The sequence below is a fragment of the Capra hircus genome, chromosome 29, assembly GCF_001704415.2.
Source record: "Capra hircus breed San Clemente chromosome 29, ASM170441v1, whole genome shotgun sequence".
In the NCBI taxonomy this organism is placed as follows: domain Eukaryota; kingdom Metazoa; phylum Chordata; class Mammalia; order Artiodactyla; family Bovidae; genus Capra; species Capra hircus.
This window is the reverse complement of record NC_030836.1, coordinates 46,227,340-46,243,548: the sequence shown is the minus strand read 5'-3', so window position 1 is coordinate 46,243,548 and position 16,209 is coordinate 46,227,340. Positions and strand designations below refer to the sequence as shown.

At 60.5% G+C, this 16,209-nt stretch overlaps 1 protein-coding gene across 2 annotated transcripts in view; it reads right to left on the bottom strand.

Moving 5' to 3' along the window:
- Positions 630-16,209, bottom strand: part of AP2A2 (adaptor related protein complex 2 alpha 2 subunit) — a 68,252-nt gene continuing 52,672 nt past the window's right edge. For both annotated transcript variants that reach the window (XM_018043263.1, XM_018043264.1), the window contains exons 10-22: positions 15,229-15,366; positions 13,975-14,157; positions 13,357-13,454; positions 12,650-12,881; positions 12,285-12,458; positions 7,925-8,085; positions 5,281-5,363; positions 3,830-3,919; positions 2,921-3,044; positions 2,148-2,264; positions 1,993-2,062; positions 1,719-1,853; positions 630-1,024 (exon numbers count right to left, since the gene is read on the bottom strand). In XM_018043263.1, the coding sequence (XP_017898752.1) occupies positions 947-1,024; positions 1,719-1,853; positions 1,993-2,062; positions 2,148-2,264; positions 2,921-3,044; positions 3,830-3,919; positions 5,281-5,363; positions 7,925-8,085; positions 12,285-12,458; positions 12,650-12,881; positions 13,357-13,454; positions 13,975-14,157; positions 15,229-15,366 (1,683 nt within the window). In that variant the 3' untranslated portion in view covers positions 630-946. The remainder of the gene's footprint in view (positions 1,025-1,718; positions 1,854-1,992; positions 2,063-2,147; positions 2,265-2,920; positions 3,045-3,829; positions 3,920-5,280; positions 5,364-7,924; positions 8,086-12,284; positions 12,459-12,649; positions 12,882-13,356; positions 13,455-13,974; positions 14,158-15,228; positions 15,367-16,209) is intronic.

Sequence of the window (16,209 nt, the reverse complement as noted above, 5' to 3'; positions counted from 1 at the left end):
CACGGGGCGGCTGTTGCCACCTCAGCCCCGCCCGGCTCCCCGCTCCCCGGCCACACGCAGGCCTCCCTGCTCCCACCCACAGGCCAGGGTCCATGACACCTCAGCCTGCAGTCGTGACCCCAACAGGTTAGGGCCACTGCACAGGGAAGAAACGGCTCACCTTCCAGAATCTTCTCTAGAAACCATGCCACACCCTGCAATCACAACCGGGACCCAGCCCTGGGGCCCGTGACCCAAATGAATTCAAAGACGCGTGAGGCCAGGAACACACTCTCCAGGGCCACCAGGGACCCTCCTCCCCTGTGCACATCAGGACTCAGTGGGAGGGCCTTACAAGCCCCCCTTTAACAGCACAGCCCTGGGGAAGGGAGCCGAACTCAGTCTGGGCAGGACAAGTTTTCCCTGACAGCCACTGAGAACACAGCCCCGTCTAACTTGCAGATGCAGAACTCAGTGCCCACAGGCCCCCAGGCCCCCAGCAAATACACCCACAGCCTCCCCATCGCCCATCCAAGCAGCCGAGACCTAGTCCTGCAGACAGAACACGGCCTCTCCTCTGAGGGCGTCAGAGATGAACCACCAGTAAGAGAACACGGCATCCTGAGAGAGTTTCAAAAAAAGACTCCACGTTCATTTCAACTTCTAATTTCCCTTTAATGTGCAGACTTAACCACAGAACTGTCTTGATTTCTGTAAGAACTGATCCCGGGAGCCATGCCCTTCCGCCTGACTCGGCAGGCTGGCTGGTTCCAGGCTGAGCCTCCCCTTCCTCAAGGGCACACAGGCTCCCCATCCATCCCCAGGAGGGACGAGGCCGAGAGGCGGGGCTGGGAGGCGCTGGGGGCTGTGACACCAGGCAGGGCTCGGACCTGCAGCTCAGCAACAAAGAGCGGTGGAGACGAGGAGAGACGCACAGGCGGGAGCCTGACGCTCCGCCCTTGCTGCTTTAAAACTGTTCTGACAGCAATTCACACAACCTCTGAGAGACGGTCTCCCTGCTCGTCCGCAGGGTCAGTCGGTACATCTGGAACAGAGGACACAGCAGGTAGCGGCGGGGCGGGGGCGCTCCGGGCAGCAGCCACCCTGGGGCCAGGCCCCGCCCAGCAGCCCCCAAAGGCCCTGCTCAGCCCTTCCCTGAGGCAGCCAGTTTGACAGACTCAAGCATCAAAGGCGCTTTCAGCTAAAATAAAAGCTTGACATAACAAGCGCTTGTGCACGTGGGGACCAACTGGAGCCTTCAAGCACAGCCGCTGGGCAGCAGGACTGCACTGCGGCAGGCCAGCAGCGCTGACGGTGCCTGGATGTCGTGAGCCTGCCAGCCCACCCGGGTGGCACCCACAAGAAATGAAGTCACGTGCACACAAAAGACACCTGATGTTGGCAGCAGCCCCACGTCCATGGACAGGCGTGCCGGAGGAGCCAACAGTGCACCTCCCCACGTGTTCCACCAGGGCCTGCCACGGGTGCGGCAGCAACGAGCGCCTGCCGAAGCTGGGGGCCCCACGCCACAGAGCGTGGCCTCGCAGGGGGTGCCCAGGAGCTCCATGGGGGCGATGGGAATGTCGCGGGCACCAGTGGGCGGTGGTGGTGGTGAGGCAGGTGTGCGCCTCTGTGTAGCGCACCAGATGGCCACCCGTGGGACCCGCCCACCTCCCTGTGCACACACTCCACTGCGGGGAACGCCACCCAAGCGTGCTCAGCGATACCAAGGGCTGCACCTGGGCTTGCAGGTTGGGCTCCAGGCGCAGCAAGCACCCAATCTGGGCGGTCCTGGTGTGTATGATGCCAGCGCCCACAAAGTTCGCAGGGTTAGGGTCGACTTCCTCCAGGAGCGCAGAGCCAAAGCCGATAATCTGGGGAGAGAGGGGAGAAACAGGAGCCCGTGGCAAGGCGCCGGCAGAGGGGAGAGTCCTCCGAGAGGAAAGCCCACCAGTCTCCTCAGAGGGCCGGGCCACGCCCCGACCCTGGGAACGTCCATCGCAAGACCGGTACCTTGGCCTTGGTGACCTCTGTGTCCATCGGGTGCTTGGCCTTGAAGATGCTCTGTACCTCCTGCTGAGGGCTGTGGGGACAGAGCAGCCGCGCTGTCAGCTGGCTGCAGCCCGGGCCCTGCCCACCTGTCCACCTATGGACAAGCTGCCACTCACTTGCTCAGCTGTTTCCAGCGCTGGAAGAAATCCTGAGAAGCCATTTCTGTGGGCTGGAAAAACTTGTTGAGTGTGATAGGCAGCTTCACAGACACGTTCTGAAAGGTTCCCCCATACCTGTGAGCAACACAGAGGTCCACCGGGAGGAGTCCACGAATGCGCAGAAAACCCGAGACTCAGCCAGGACCAGGTCCTGAGTGCGAGACCCCTGGGGCACAGAAGGGCAGCCCGGGGCCCCAGGAAGACTGTCCATCTCCAGCACACAGTCATCGAGAGCCGGGGATGCTGGGAAACACACCCTCAGCCAACGCTGCCAGGTTGGTCACAACGAGCAGGGACAGCTGCCACCTCTTCCCGCTCCCCAGCAGTCCAAGTGAGCTTGAATTGGGGGGGTCATTCCTTTTTCCCATAAAATGACTAAAAAAAGAGCGCCTACAGAATGAAACGAAGTTCTGCACGTCTCTTTCCCTCGACTCTACACAGCACACTGTCTTCAAGTCTCCATGCAGTTCACGTTTCAGAGCATGCCTTTCCAGAATCTAACCTTACAGATACCCAACAGGGCAGCCTGCTCACTCACTCTACTGGTTGCTGAAAAACAGCAGAATGAGCAAGGCAGCAACGCAAACATGCCAGAGACAGCCAGTCTGCGTGTGGGGCGTGTGACACCGAGCATGCACCTGGGGAGGACCCTCACCAGGCGCTCCTGCGCAGCCGGCCTCCGAGCAGCAGGCCCCGCGCCACGGCAGTGACAGCTACGCCCAGGCACCCACCTGAACTGGATGTTGAGGACCGGCGCCTCCGTGAAGTCAGACACGCACTCAATGTTGACCGCCTGCTGCACCTGTGCACCCCCATCCACGGCTGGGTCCACGGGCTTGGTCTGCAGGCTCAGATGTGCGGGAGTCAAGGAGGCCGAGGCAATGAGGGGAACGCAGCTGAGCCCCGCGGCCAAGGGGGGCCAGGAGGGCTCAGCAGGGCAGAGCACTCATCCTGCCCACAGAAAAAACCTGCAAGCTGTCTTTAACGGCTAGCCACAGAAACTGAGCGTCAACAGTCTACGTTTGAAAGATGTTTATCTTAAATAAAGATAGATCTTAGGAGGAGAAGGGCACAACAGAAAACAAGATAGTTGGATGGCATCACCAACTCAATGGACAGGAGTCTGAACAAGCTCTGGGAGTGGTGGTGGACAGGGAAGCCTGGCGTGCTGCAGTCCACGGGGTCGCAGAGAGTCAGACACAACTGAACGACTGAACTCACTGAAAAACAGATCTGGTCTGAGGTGAGGAGGTTCCTACTTCACAGTTTCTCCAAAAAAGGTGGCGCCCTGGGTGGTCAAGTTCGGCCGCCTGCCCCTCACTATCTAGGAGTCCATCCTCCCAGACAGGCCCCCGGATGGTGAGGCTGACGGACGGGAGGCGCTCACATCCAGCCCTGCTGTCCGCCAGGGCTGTCTGCGGCTGCAGTTGGTCCCGGTGCCCCAGCCCTGGCTCTGCCTGGGAACTTCTCTAGTGACGGGAGGCTGGAGCGTGCCTGCAGGCAGTTCTCAGGGTTATGGACACGCAGCCTGAGAGCAGTCAGAGACCCTAAAGCTGCAGGACCAGCCCCGGGAGCGTCCTCCCAGTCCATCCTCCCACCCACTCTGCCTGTGGCCCAAGTGGCAACAGGACCAAGGATATTGGCCTGGAGGTCGTCCGAACAGATAAGTGTCGGGGTAAAATTCAGGAACTGTGTGGAGGTCTTGTTGCCATAAAATATGAACATGCGGCCTGGAAGTGAGCAGAGCAGCCTGTTCACAGCGCACATCGCAGCCCCTGAGCGGCAGGGGCAGAACAGAGCCCCCGCCCCACCCCGACCGCACCCCGAACCCTCGGGCGCAGCACGGGGAGCCCTGTGCCATCAGAAAAGGCGCAGGCCTCCGTGAACGTCTGTACCCGTGGAGTCCCGGATGGAACGGGACCTCACCTCTCCTAGAAAGCACACACAGGTGTGCATGGCTCCCCTACGGTGCAAGAAACACCGAGCGCCTGGCTGACTCCACGACAGCCCGGAGTTAACTCCTAAACTCAATGCAAAGTTCTGAGTTTCACTGAGAAGGATCAGGGTCCCTGCAGGGCAGACACACCGCCTCCTCCCTGCTTACTCCCCACTCGCTTCCAGGACAGGCTCCACGAGGGTACAGGGAGGGGGCAGTCCCAACAGTCAGCGTGCATAATTTGCGGGGGATATGGAGGGAGCAAAAACAGCTTTTTTAAAAAGTGTGGTAAAATATATATAATCTGCAATTTACCATCTAACCATTTCCAGGCGCACAGCTCGGGACACTAGAACATTCCCCTGGCTGTGTTACCTTCCCCACCATCATCCCCAGAAACCTGTTCATCTTCCCCAACGGACACTCCATCCCCACTGGACACTCACTGTCCTCCCCCCACGGCCCCAGCCCCGGCCCCGCCCACTCCCTGTGTCTGCGGGTGAGACCCTCCAGGGACCTCCTCTGCGGCTGGCTTGCTTCTCTGAGCGTCGCGTCCTTGAGGGGCATCCACGCTGCAGCCTGTGTCAGGGTTTCCTCCCCTTTAAGGCTGAGCAGCACCCGTGGTCGGTTCACACCACATCTGGTGCGTGCACTCCTCAGGGGTGGGCACGGGGGCTGTCTCCGCCTTTTGGCAGCTGTGCCTGATGCTGCTGCCAACGTGGGTGTGCGGGTGTCTGCTCAGCCCTTCCCTCTTGTCACGTAATTGGGTAAACACCCAGAAGCAGAACGGCTAGGTCATGTACATGATGGCCCTACTTTTAATCTTGTAAGAAACCTCCAGTGTTTCCACAACAGCCGCCCCACTGACAGGCCCACCAGCAGCGCATGGGGCGCTGGCTCCGGGCTCACAGTAGACACTGCGGATGTGAACGCGCCTCAGTGTGGCCTCACCGCACTTCCCAGATTGTTAGTGATGCTAGGCACCTTGTCTAGGGCTTCTGGACACCTGAATGTCTTCCTCAAAGAAATGTCTGTTCAAGACTTCTGTCCATTTTTTCACTTGGGTTCTTTCTGTTTCTGACTTGGAGTCCTTTACATATTCTGGAAACTAGACCCTTATGAGAGGCGTTTTCACTCAAGAAATAAAACACATACCTAAATTCTGCCGAAACTCAGACTTCAGTCCAATCTGAAGCAGCTGGTTTTCAAACAACACACCGTTATTTTTACAGACAAACCTGGGGACAAGGAACAGCGTGTGAGTCACTCAGAGTCACCCACTGAAAATACAAGACCAGTTCTGAAAAGGGGCTTAAGAGACACGAAGGCTGGAAGCCTTCTCTGGGACAGAACGGGAAAGGCAGGAGACATTCCAGGGAGCTCCGCTGCAAGCGGCCCGGAGACAGGTGAGCCGAGCGCGGCCCACGGGGCAGGTCAGCCTGCTGTCCCTGAAAGCGCTGCTCACCTGCCCCGGCTTCCCACTGACACAGGCAGAACACAGGCACCCCCCCAATACACACGCACGCGCACACACACACACGCCCGCCCGGCCCCTCCCCTGCTCCCCGGCCCCTGGCGCTGGGAAAGCTGGACAGCTCCGTGGAAAACAATGAAACCAGAACACCTTCTCACGCCATACACAAAAATAAACCCAAAGTGGGTTAAAGACCTAAACGTGAGACCTGAAACCATTAAACTGCTAGAAGAGAACATGGGCGGAACACTTGCACATAAACCACAGGAAACATTTTCCTGGATCAGCTCCGAAGGCAAAGGGAACAAATGTAAAAGCAAGCGGGGTGTGATTAGAAGCTTCCGCACAACAGGAGAGACCACCAGCAAGACCCCCTGAACGGGAGAACACACCTCCGAACGGCAGAGCCAGCGCGGGGCCAACCTCCAAACACACAGACGCTCACGCAGCTCCGGTCCCAGGAACCGAGCCGCCCAACCAGACACCGGGCAGAAGGCCTGCGCGGCCAGTTTCCCAAAGAAGACACACAGATGGCCACAGGCAGGTGAGGAGGTGCTCCACATCACGCACCAGCAGGGAGACGGGGGCCACGACAACAGTGAGGTGTCACCGCACACAGGCCAGAACAGCGCCACCACGGACAGAGACACGTATCAGTGAGCACACGGCGGGGGAGGGCGCACGCACGCTGCCGGCGGGTGTGGGGGGCGCGCACGCTGCCGGCGGGTGTGGGGGGGCGCGCACGCTGCCGGCGGGTGTGGGGGGCGCGCACGCTGCTGGCGGGTGAGAGCTGCTGCAGACACGGGCAGGGCACCCAGGGTCCTCAGAGATCACTAGAGCTGCCGTGAAAGCGGAAAGGCCAGTCGCTGAGTCGTGCCTGACTCTCTGTGACCCCATGGGCTCTAGCCCGCCAGGCTCCTATGTCCATGGGATTCTCCAGCAAGAACACTGGAGTGGGTTGCCATTCCCTTCGCCAGAGGATCTTCCCCACCCAGGGCAACCACCTGACTCAGCAATTCCAGTGCAGGGTATATATCCAGAAAGGGCAGAGACACCGTTCAGAAAGATACATGTGCCCCCACGTTCAGCGCAGAGCTGTTTACAACAGCAAGATGCGGACACCACCCAAATGTCCATCAGCAGATGAGTGGATAACGACGTGGGGGGTGTGTGTATACACACACACATACATACACACGCACACACATATATATGACACAATACTACTCAGCCATAGAAAAGAGTGAAATTCTGTCACGTGTGATACATGGGCGGGCCGGAGGGCGTTATGCTGAGGAAATGGATCAGAGAAAGACAGAGACTGTGTGTCACCATTCACACATGGGCTCGAAGAACTAAACGCATATATCAAAACAGAAGCAGACCCACAGACAGAGGGCAAACCAGCGGTGACCAGCGGGGAGAAGGAAGCGGGAGAGGGAAGCCGGGGTGGGGATGGGGAGGCGCAGACGGCCGTGCGCCGCACAGGAAGCGACACGGACGCGGCACGCTCAGGCAAAGACAGCCGCTGTTCTGGTGTCTACAAAAGCCGTGAGTCACTGATATCAACCAACTACATCTCAATCTAAAAAAAGTCTGTTTTCAGCCACAGCCAGACAAGGAGGAGCCCTGCACAGCTGCCCGCCCAGTCACTCCCGCAGCATAGAAAGCCGGTCGGCGTGCGGGGCGGGCAGAGGGCGGAGGCTGCAGACCACAGCCGCCACGGCCCAGGACCAAGGCCGGGCAGCCGCTCTGCTCTTGGTGGGGGGTGCCCACCTCTCATCCAGACATAAGATTCAAGAGACAGAAGCACAAAGAGCAAGCCGAGAAGGGACAGGGAGCACCGAAGGCAGGGAGGGAGGGAGGCCTCAGGGGACACAGCGAAGGCAAGCCCAGGCAAGCTCCGCCAGCCCACAGTGGGCACACCGACGCGGGACAGCGGTCACGCAGACGACGAGGGGGGAGCGGCCAAAGGCGGCGCAGGAAGGGCCTGGGGGTCTGTTACAGACCCCTCCCCAGGCCAAAGCAGCGACTGTGCAACTGAAGAGCGCTTCTGAAACACCAGCTGGGCCCCTGGAGGGCAGCCGCGGGCACAACTGGAGGCCCAGGGGCACAGTGCAGAGGACGGCGTGAGCTGCGGCGAGAGCCCTGGGGCGGCCTGCTCCCTCGCCCGCCCGGAGTCCCAGTTCGCTCAATAACTGGAGACGTGGAGTCCAGGGCGCAGGCCCGGCAGGGTGAGGGGCTACGGGGATGGACACCGGCTGCCGCCGGGCTGGGACACACTCAGGAGAGAGAGAGGCCCCCCTCGGGCAGGAGGCAGACTACCTGGCGAAGTTGTCCTCGGAGCCGGGAGCCAGGGGAGCAGCCGCGGAGGGCGAGTCTGAGAAGACATCCACGAGCAGCCCGCCGGAAGAGGGCGGGGGGCCTGCGGGGACGGGGGGCGCAGCCCCCAAACCCAGGAGGTCTGCCGATGGAGATGGCGTGGACTGGAAAACAGGGAAAGAGCAGGTCAGTGCAGACGCTGCCAGGCACGGCTTCACGCGGCACGAGCGCCCGCACCCTCACCGCCCACAGCACCGAAAAGAAACGTCTGGTTTCAGAGGCACAGCTGTGCACGTTACTGTCAAGCATCTAAAAATGTCGAAAGAGGCGAAATGACTAAGCGGGCACCATACTAGCATGCACCCTCAAACATCTCTAAGTCCTACTGTGTTACAGAGAAAAAGTGGGTCAAAGTTCTACAGAACAGATTTTTTCTAACTGCTTTGTTGTTTTTTTTTAAGTTTTGACACGAGGCAGATGACAAAGAACAAAGTCCTTCCAACACCCCTCTCAAACCACAGGAGACGCAACGTGCAGCTCGTCAGTCACTCACGTGTCCCCTCGCCGGCTGCCTAGAGGTGGCACTGCCCCCGCCCGGGCACACAAGTTCCAGATGCCCGCAGGGTTCTTATGATCCTGTGGATCACGTCGAAGCAAGAACCCGGCCTGTGAGAACTCATCTGGACCCTCCTGCGGGCCAGCGTCCACTTACAGCCCCCGAGTCCCTCCTGGAGTTGCTGCGTGCCTGCAGTGAGCCCTGCGCTGGCTCTGCGGCACTCATCTCTCCAAGAGCCACCCCTCCTCTCTCCAGCACGTGGACGCACCCAACCCAGGCAGCAGCCCGTCTGCCCTCAGGACATGCTGAGGACTTACACGTGGGGGTCACTCGCAGTAGGTGTTCAGTCGCTCAGTCGTGTCTGACTGTAAGACCACACAGACTGCAGCACGCCAGGCCTCCCTGTCCATCACCAACTCCCGGAGTTTACTCAAACTCATGTCCATTGAGTCGGTGATGCCATCCAACCATCTCATCCTGTCATCCCCTTCTCCTCCTGCCTTCAATCTTTCCCAGCATCAGGGTCTTTTCCAACGAGTGAGTTCTTTCCATCGGGTGGCCAAAGCATTGGAGCTTCAGCTTCAGCATCAGTCCTTCCAATGAATATTCAGGACTGATCTCCTTTAGGATGGACTGGCTGGATCTCCTTGCAGTCCAAGGGATTCTCAAGAGTCTTCTCCAGAACCACAGTTCAAAAGCATCAATTCTTCGAAGCTCAGCCTTCTTTATGGTCCAACTCTCACGTCTGTACATGACTACTGGAAAAACCACAGCCTTGACTGTACAGAACTTTGTTGGCAAACTAATGTCTCTGTTTTTTAAAATACTGTCTAGGTTTGTCAGAGCTTTTCTTCCAAGGAGCAAGTGTCTTAATTTCATGGCTGCAGTCACCATCCGCAGTGATCTGAGAGCCCAAGAAAATAAAATCGGCCAGTGCCTCCACTCTTTCCCCTTCTCCTTGCCGACAAGTGATGGGACCAGAGACTGTTGTCGACAGAGGAACCTGACGGGCGACAGGCCACACGGCCACAGAGCTGGATGCAGCAGAGGCAGCTCGGCGCCCAGGGCGGGGCCGGTGTCGTTGAGCTTACGGATGTGGAGCCGTGAGCCGGCACGCTCCTCTCTCCTCCGTAACCCTCAAGAGGCTTGCTCTTTAGTCCCCTTCACTTTCTGCCATTAGAGTGGTGTCATCTGCTTATCTGAGGTTGTTGATATTTCTCTCAGCAATCTTGATTCTAGTTTGTGATTCAACCAGCCCAGCATTTCACATGATGTACTCTGCATAGAAGTTAAATAAGCAAGGTGACAATATACAGCCTTTCCCAATTTGGAACCACTTTGCTGTTCCACGTCCAGTTCTAACCACTGCTTCTTGACCCGTATGCAGGTTTCTCAGAAGACAGGTTCGGTGGTCTGGTGGTCCCGTCTCCGTAAGCAGCTTTCCAGTTTGCTGTGATCCACACACAAGCTTCAGTGCGGTCGACGGTGCAGCCGCAGATGTTTTCCTGGAAACCCCTTGCTTCTTCCATGATCAAATGTTGGCAATCTGATCTCTGGTTCCTCTGCCTTTTCTAAATCCAGCTTCAATATCTCGAAGTTCTTGGTTCACGTTCTGCTGACGCCAAGCTTGAAGGATTCCGAGCATTACCTTGCTAGCATGTGAAATGAGGACAGCTGTGAGGCAGTTTGGACATTCTTTGGCATAGACCTTCTTAGAGACTGGAAGAAAAACTCACCTTTTCCAGTCCTATGGCCACTGCTGAATTTTCCAAACTTGCTGGCATACTGAGTACAGCGCTTTAATAGCATCATCTTTCAGGATTCAAAACAGCTCAGCAGCAACTCCATGACCTCCACTAGCTTTGTTCACAGAAGCGCTTCCTGAAGCCCACTTTAGACTTCACACCCCAGGATGTCCCGCTCTAGGTGACATCCTGGATGGAACCACGGCCTCGGCACGAGTGACTGCTCATCTCCCTTTAATATCCGGAAAAACAGCTCCATGTGTAGGCAGATGACCTCACACGTGGATTCCACATGAAGACAAGGAAGCGTCACAGAACACACGTGTGCAGAGAGGCTGTGGGTCTGGGAGGCCTGAGGACTCAAGGGCAGCAATGCACTAAGGCCCAGCCATGGCAGGAAGCGGGCTGGTGGGCAGGCAGGGTGGCGCCAGACGCAGAACAGGCCAGGCTGGAGTCCCTAGGAGAAGGGAGGGCCCAGAACCAGAGGGCCGGTGGGGAAGGATCAGCAGAAGCTTTGGTGCGGCTGGGGAGTCTGGGGGACAAGTCACAGGCAGCCCCGCCCACCAGCCAGGTCTCTGTGGTTGCTGGGAGCCTGCCCACCGGCTCAGGACCCCGCCACCTGCTGCAAGACGTCTACCACTGGTTCCTGAAGAACAGTTCAAATGCTTTCTAAGGTAGAAAAACCCTTTTGTCCCACTAAGTCAAATGTGAACACACAAACGCTAGGCGGTTCCTTGGGAGATCCCCCAGGACGCCAGCTCCCTCCCCAGCCTCCTTACAGGACCTCTGCCTGGCAACGCTGGGGTCACCCCTCTGCCCACCTGGCGCTCTCCTCAGGGCGCGGGGAGACCCTCCCCACGGAGCGGGCCTAGCGCACGGTCTGCGCAGGTCACGCCTGCCCGGGGGGCTGCAGCCCATGGGGGGGGCAGCTCCGGGCCCCCCTCCCCCTCCAGCCCAAAGCCCAGGGCACAGGCAGCCTGCAGATACCCCACAGACGCACGGACAAGCGTCCTGGAGCCACAGGGGCCGAGCCCCCCAGACAGCCCCAAACAAAACCACCTCCAGGGGGGATGTGCAACCCTAAGCAAAAGGGGTTCCGACTGATGCTACACAGAAGTGAAAGGCGTTAACAGGTTCCCCAATAAAACCCAGATATCTCAGCGCCACTTCAAGGTGGAGCCTCCCCTGAGTTTGGAGGCAGAAACCTTAGGACGAGACTCCCACGCAGGAGGGACCCCGGCCCTTCTCTGCCCTCCTGCCTCACCTACCCCGCCCCCATCAGACCACCTGAACCCTGGGGACACACAAGAACTCCATCCCCAGCACCACCCCGGGCTCCTCTGCAGAGCTGGCGCCAGGGCTTGGGTGGGAGGTCCTGACTGTGACAGGCCCCAAGCCCAGGGCCAGGCGTGAGCACAGGCTTCACGGTGGGCCTGGGGTCAGGCGAGTGCCCCCACATGTAGAGCGCCAGGGCTCACACACAAGCATCCTGGCGCCATACATAAGCAAACCATCCTGGCCCCAGGCTGTCCACGAACGGGCATGTGGCACCTCTACCTCAGGCGCATCCTCACTGGGGCTGCCGGACAGTGTGAGCAGCTGGCCACATCGCCAGACCAGCATCCAGGGTGGGGCCTGCTCTCCAGGCTGCCTCCCAATGCGGTAGCCACAAAGCCCGCGGTTGTTGGAAGCCCCCCAAGCGGGGACGAGAGAGGAAACACAACTCTGAAAACGGCGTCTTCCTTGACAGACATCAGAGGGCACGTTCTCAGGGCACTTGTGTGAACAGGGAGCTTGCTCTAACCCACTCACTACTGGACCCCAGGAGGTGGAAGCCCTGGAAACCAGCCCAGGGTGGCAGGAGAGGCCCCCACACAGCCGTCACGCAAGAATGACCACATTTTCCAAATCCAAAGCCGAGAGGACCCCAGATGACCGTCTGACAGTCTAACAACAAATACTGCGTCTGGGTCAGCCCACCCAGGACACCATCCGGAGTCCTGAACCTCGGGCACCAGGCGCCCCGGAGCTTGTGCAGGCAGGGCCCTCGGGAGGGACCCACCACAGCGCTGGTGCTGGCCGGGGCAGGCTCGGGGCCCCCGTTGACATCGGCGCTCCTCTCCCGCTTGGCCTCCTCCAGGTCGGTCACAGTGCTTGGACCCTTCTTTTTCTTGAGCTTGGCCAGGATGGAGGACTCGCGCTCTGGAAAGGGGGGCATCTCCTCCAAGACAGTCGCCTGGTGGGAAAGGAGCCCAGGTCGGCAGGGCACAAAGCCCCATGGCCTCCAGCCCCCACCCAGGGCGGCCTGGGGACGGGGCAGGGGGACGGCGGGGGTGGGGGGATGGGGGGGACGGGGATAATGAGGGGGGATGGGGGGGAAGAGGGCGGCCCAGGGATGGGGGGATGGGGGGGACAGGGGGGTCGCACCAGGATATCGGTGCTGGCGACGGTGCTGAGCCGCAGGTATTCGACCGCACGCTGCTGCAGCTCCACGTCGGCGTTCTTCAGCTGGCTGTCGCTGCGCAGCACGTCCTGGATGGTGCCCTTCACCTCCGGGAAGAGGTTCACGAACTTGATGTAGGTGGACAGGAGGAGTGCCCTGGTGGGCACGCTGCACAGGTGGAACTTGGAATGCAGCAGGTGGAACTGGGTCAGGGGGCTGCGGGCGGGGGGCACAGGGTCACCGCCTCTCCCTGGGTCAGGGGGCTGCGGGGCAGGGGGCACACGGGCACAGAGTCACCGCCTCTCCCTGGGTCAGGGGGCTGCGGGGCGGAGGGGACACACGGGCACAGAGTCACCGCCTCTCTGTCTCACACTGCACCACGCCCGCCCTGCCCGAGCCCCCGGGATGGGGGGGCCGAGAGCGATGAGGAGCCCCACCCTCGCCAGGACCTGCATGTTTCCAGCTCCAGGCCGTGTACAGGCTCCCCCGAAACAGCGTCGGCCACTGGCCACACCTCCTTTCCCCCAGAATCCCCATGTTCCGCACAGTCGTCCTGAACGGACGTGCCCTCACTCCGGGCTGTCCAAGGACTTCCAGACATCAGCTGGCCTCGACCAGGCATCAGGAGAGAGCCCGGGGCGCAGGCCAGCGCCTGGACACCTGGACACGGGCTCCAGCCCCGGGGCCTCACCTGGACCTCGGGTCCCCTGCTATCAGGTTCCCGAACTCCCCGAGGATGTAGCCGCCAACTTTGACCAGGTTCTCGTGGCAGGCCGAGGCCTGCAGCGCCTGTGGAGGAGCACGCCGTGAACCCAGCGCCCAGAGCTCACACACAGGTGGAGGCAGCACGGGCTTGGCCTCCGGAGAAAGCGGCCGAGCTGCGTGAGGAACCAGGAGTGCGGCCCAGGGGCCTTCCCAGGGAGCCTGCGCTGCACATGGCCACAGTCCCCAGAGCCTCCTGAGCCCTCTGCCCCCCCTCCAACCACACTGCCCACCCCGTTTCCTGCTCCTGGCCACTTCAGAAGAAGGGTCAGTAGCAGGGGAGCCCGGGGACAGGTCCATGGTCGATCCCACCCCTTCAACAGGAGCTGCTCCCAAAAAGTACGGTTCAGACCCTGGACAGGGGCAGGGGCACATGGAGGCCAGTGGGAGCCCCCTGCCCTGGGCAGCTTGCTCAGGCAGCCTCTGGCCGACCAAGAGCACCTCACCCGGGGCAGCCACGTGGAAATCCGGGAGACGTGGCACTGAGACGCCCCTGGAGGTGGACGCGGGCCCAGAGCTGGCAGGGAAGCAGGGAGGGCCGGCGCACCTCGAACACAGTCTTGGCGGCGTAACCCTGCACGTCGTCCCGGTTGATGACGATCTGTATAACGCGGTACCACACCTCTTCACTAACGTAGTCGCCGGCAATGCGGATCAGGTTCAGGATGGTGTCCACGTACCACGTGTAGTCCACAGCGTACTTCTCTGCCAGAATGGCCACCTTCAGCACCTGCAGGGCACGGCCACCCAGGAAGGGACTCAGGAGGATCTGAACCCGCACCAGAGCGCCCCCCAGCTTCTCCAAGGAATCCTGAAAGTTTAAGGTTCCAGGACAGATGCGGAGGACACGCAAAGCAGAACAGAGAGTAAGTGAAATGGATTCTGCAAGAGGCACAGTGGGCCCCTCCCACCCCACCCGCACTTAGCCGCCCCAGGAAGCCACGCCCACACCCACGCCATGAGCCCCGCTGGAACAGTTAGCTTGCCAGCCTTGTGCTCCAACCAGCCCTTCTCACTTGCTGCCTATTCTCTGCTGCCCGGGGGTGCCTGCTCCAGGCTGTGGGAAGCAGGCCCCTCGCCTCCCCAGGCACAGCCTCCGCTTGCACGGAGCCGCCCTGGGCAGCATTGACGGCAGACCCAGAGCCCAGCCCTCGGGCGGCAGAGGCCCTCACACCCAGCGTGCCCCTGGCCTGGCCTCCTGACCGCGCCCCAGAGCCCAGCCCTCGGGCGGCGGAGGCCCTCACACCCAGCGTGCCCCTGGCCTGGCCTCCTGACCACGCCCCAGAGCCCGGTCCTCTGGCAGCGGAGGCCCTCACACCCAGCGTGCCCCTGGCCTGACCTCCCGACCGTGCCCCAGAGCCCGGTCCACCCGCTGTGCGCCTCCTCTGGGCTCCACACCGACCCTGCATAACGAGCCCCGAGGCCATCCTCGAGCACCCGCCTTGTCAATGCCCTCGGCTTCAAGTCCTCCAAGCCCAGAGCTGTCCCTAAAGCTGGACACTGGAGGCCCCTCACCGCACGCTGGCCCCAGTGCCCACACGCCCGCCCCAGTGCCCGCAGGCCCCAACCCGCTCCCTTGGGGCTGAGCCCCCTGCCTCCAGGGCCTCTGCAGGGGAAGTGGAGAGTGAGGATCAGGGCCTCCGCAGAGTGACTCCAAGAAACTGGAGCTCTACTGAAAACACTGACAAAAAAGCTGAACACAGCACAGCACTCTCCTCCAGCCCGCAGGAGACCCCGTGAAGAAGCGCCTCAGCCCAGATGCGAGCGCGGAGGCCCCGATGACAGAGGCCACAAGACTCACAATCTCTTCTCGGATGGAGTAGTCCGCCGTCTCCAGGTAGCTCAGCATCTCAGCCACGATCTGCTGGGCGTTGCTGCGATCGCACATGGCGTAGAGGAGGTCCACGGCCCGCTGCCGCACGCTCACATCCCGCTCCGTCTGGGGGTGAGCACAGGAGCAGCAGCATGAGGGCTGCTGGGCGGGTGCAGGGGGGCTCGGTCCGTCCCAGTGCCCCCCTTGGAGCTCGCCCCCCTCACCATCCCAGTCTGGCATCCTGCGGAGCCCTAACCCCCATGCGCTAACCACTGCCCCGGCTCCTGCTCTGTCCCCGGCGTGGGGGGGGGGGGCGCAGGTCAAAGGCCACCCACTGTGTGGTCACAGACCGGCCCCTTCTGCGTCACCTGGGAGCCCGTCACTGTGCCAACTCCCGGCCCCACCCCAGACCCTGAGAAGTGAGGGCGCAGCCGCTCCGCGGCTCTGGAGAGCAGCAGAGGTGCTGCCGGGAGCCGCCACAGCCCACACGGACGTCTTTCTGACCCAGGCAGCGACTAGAAGAAACACCACAACCACCCAGGCGTAATTCAGAACACCAGAAAGCAAATTCCGAACGCTTGTAAGCCCTCGCGTTCAAAACTCACACCAAAAATGTCTATTAAGTACACGTAAACCCAAAGGAACAGGGTCAGACCTGTTCTCAGCTCTAGCGCAGGAGCCGGGCGGCAGCTGTAACTCCCCCGCCCGCCTTCAGCTTTCTGACGTGCACGACCAGCTGTGTCTGACCCTGAGGAACAAACCTCACGAAGCAGGAGCTCCTGCTCTGGAATCTGAATTCCCTGGGAAAGCAAATATCCTTTCGCAAAGAGTGAGTTTTCTTGCAGACACGGACAAAGTATCTTATCCTTCCACCAGGAAGACCAGACTCGCCGATCTCACTTTTCTTCTTTCTTTGGCTTTGAACTGATCTCCACTCTTACTGCAGGTCTGCTCACGCGCCAGACCCAG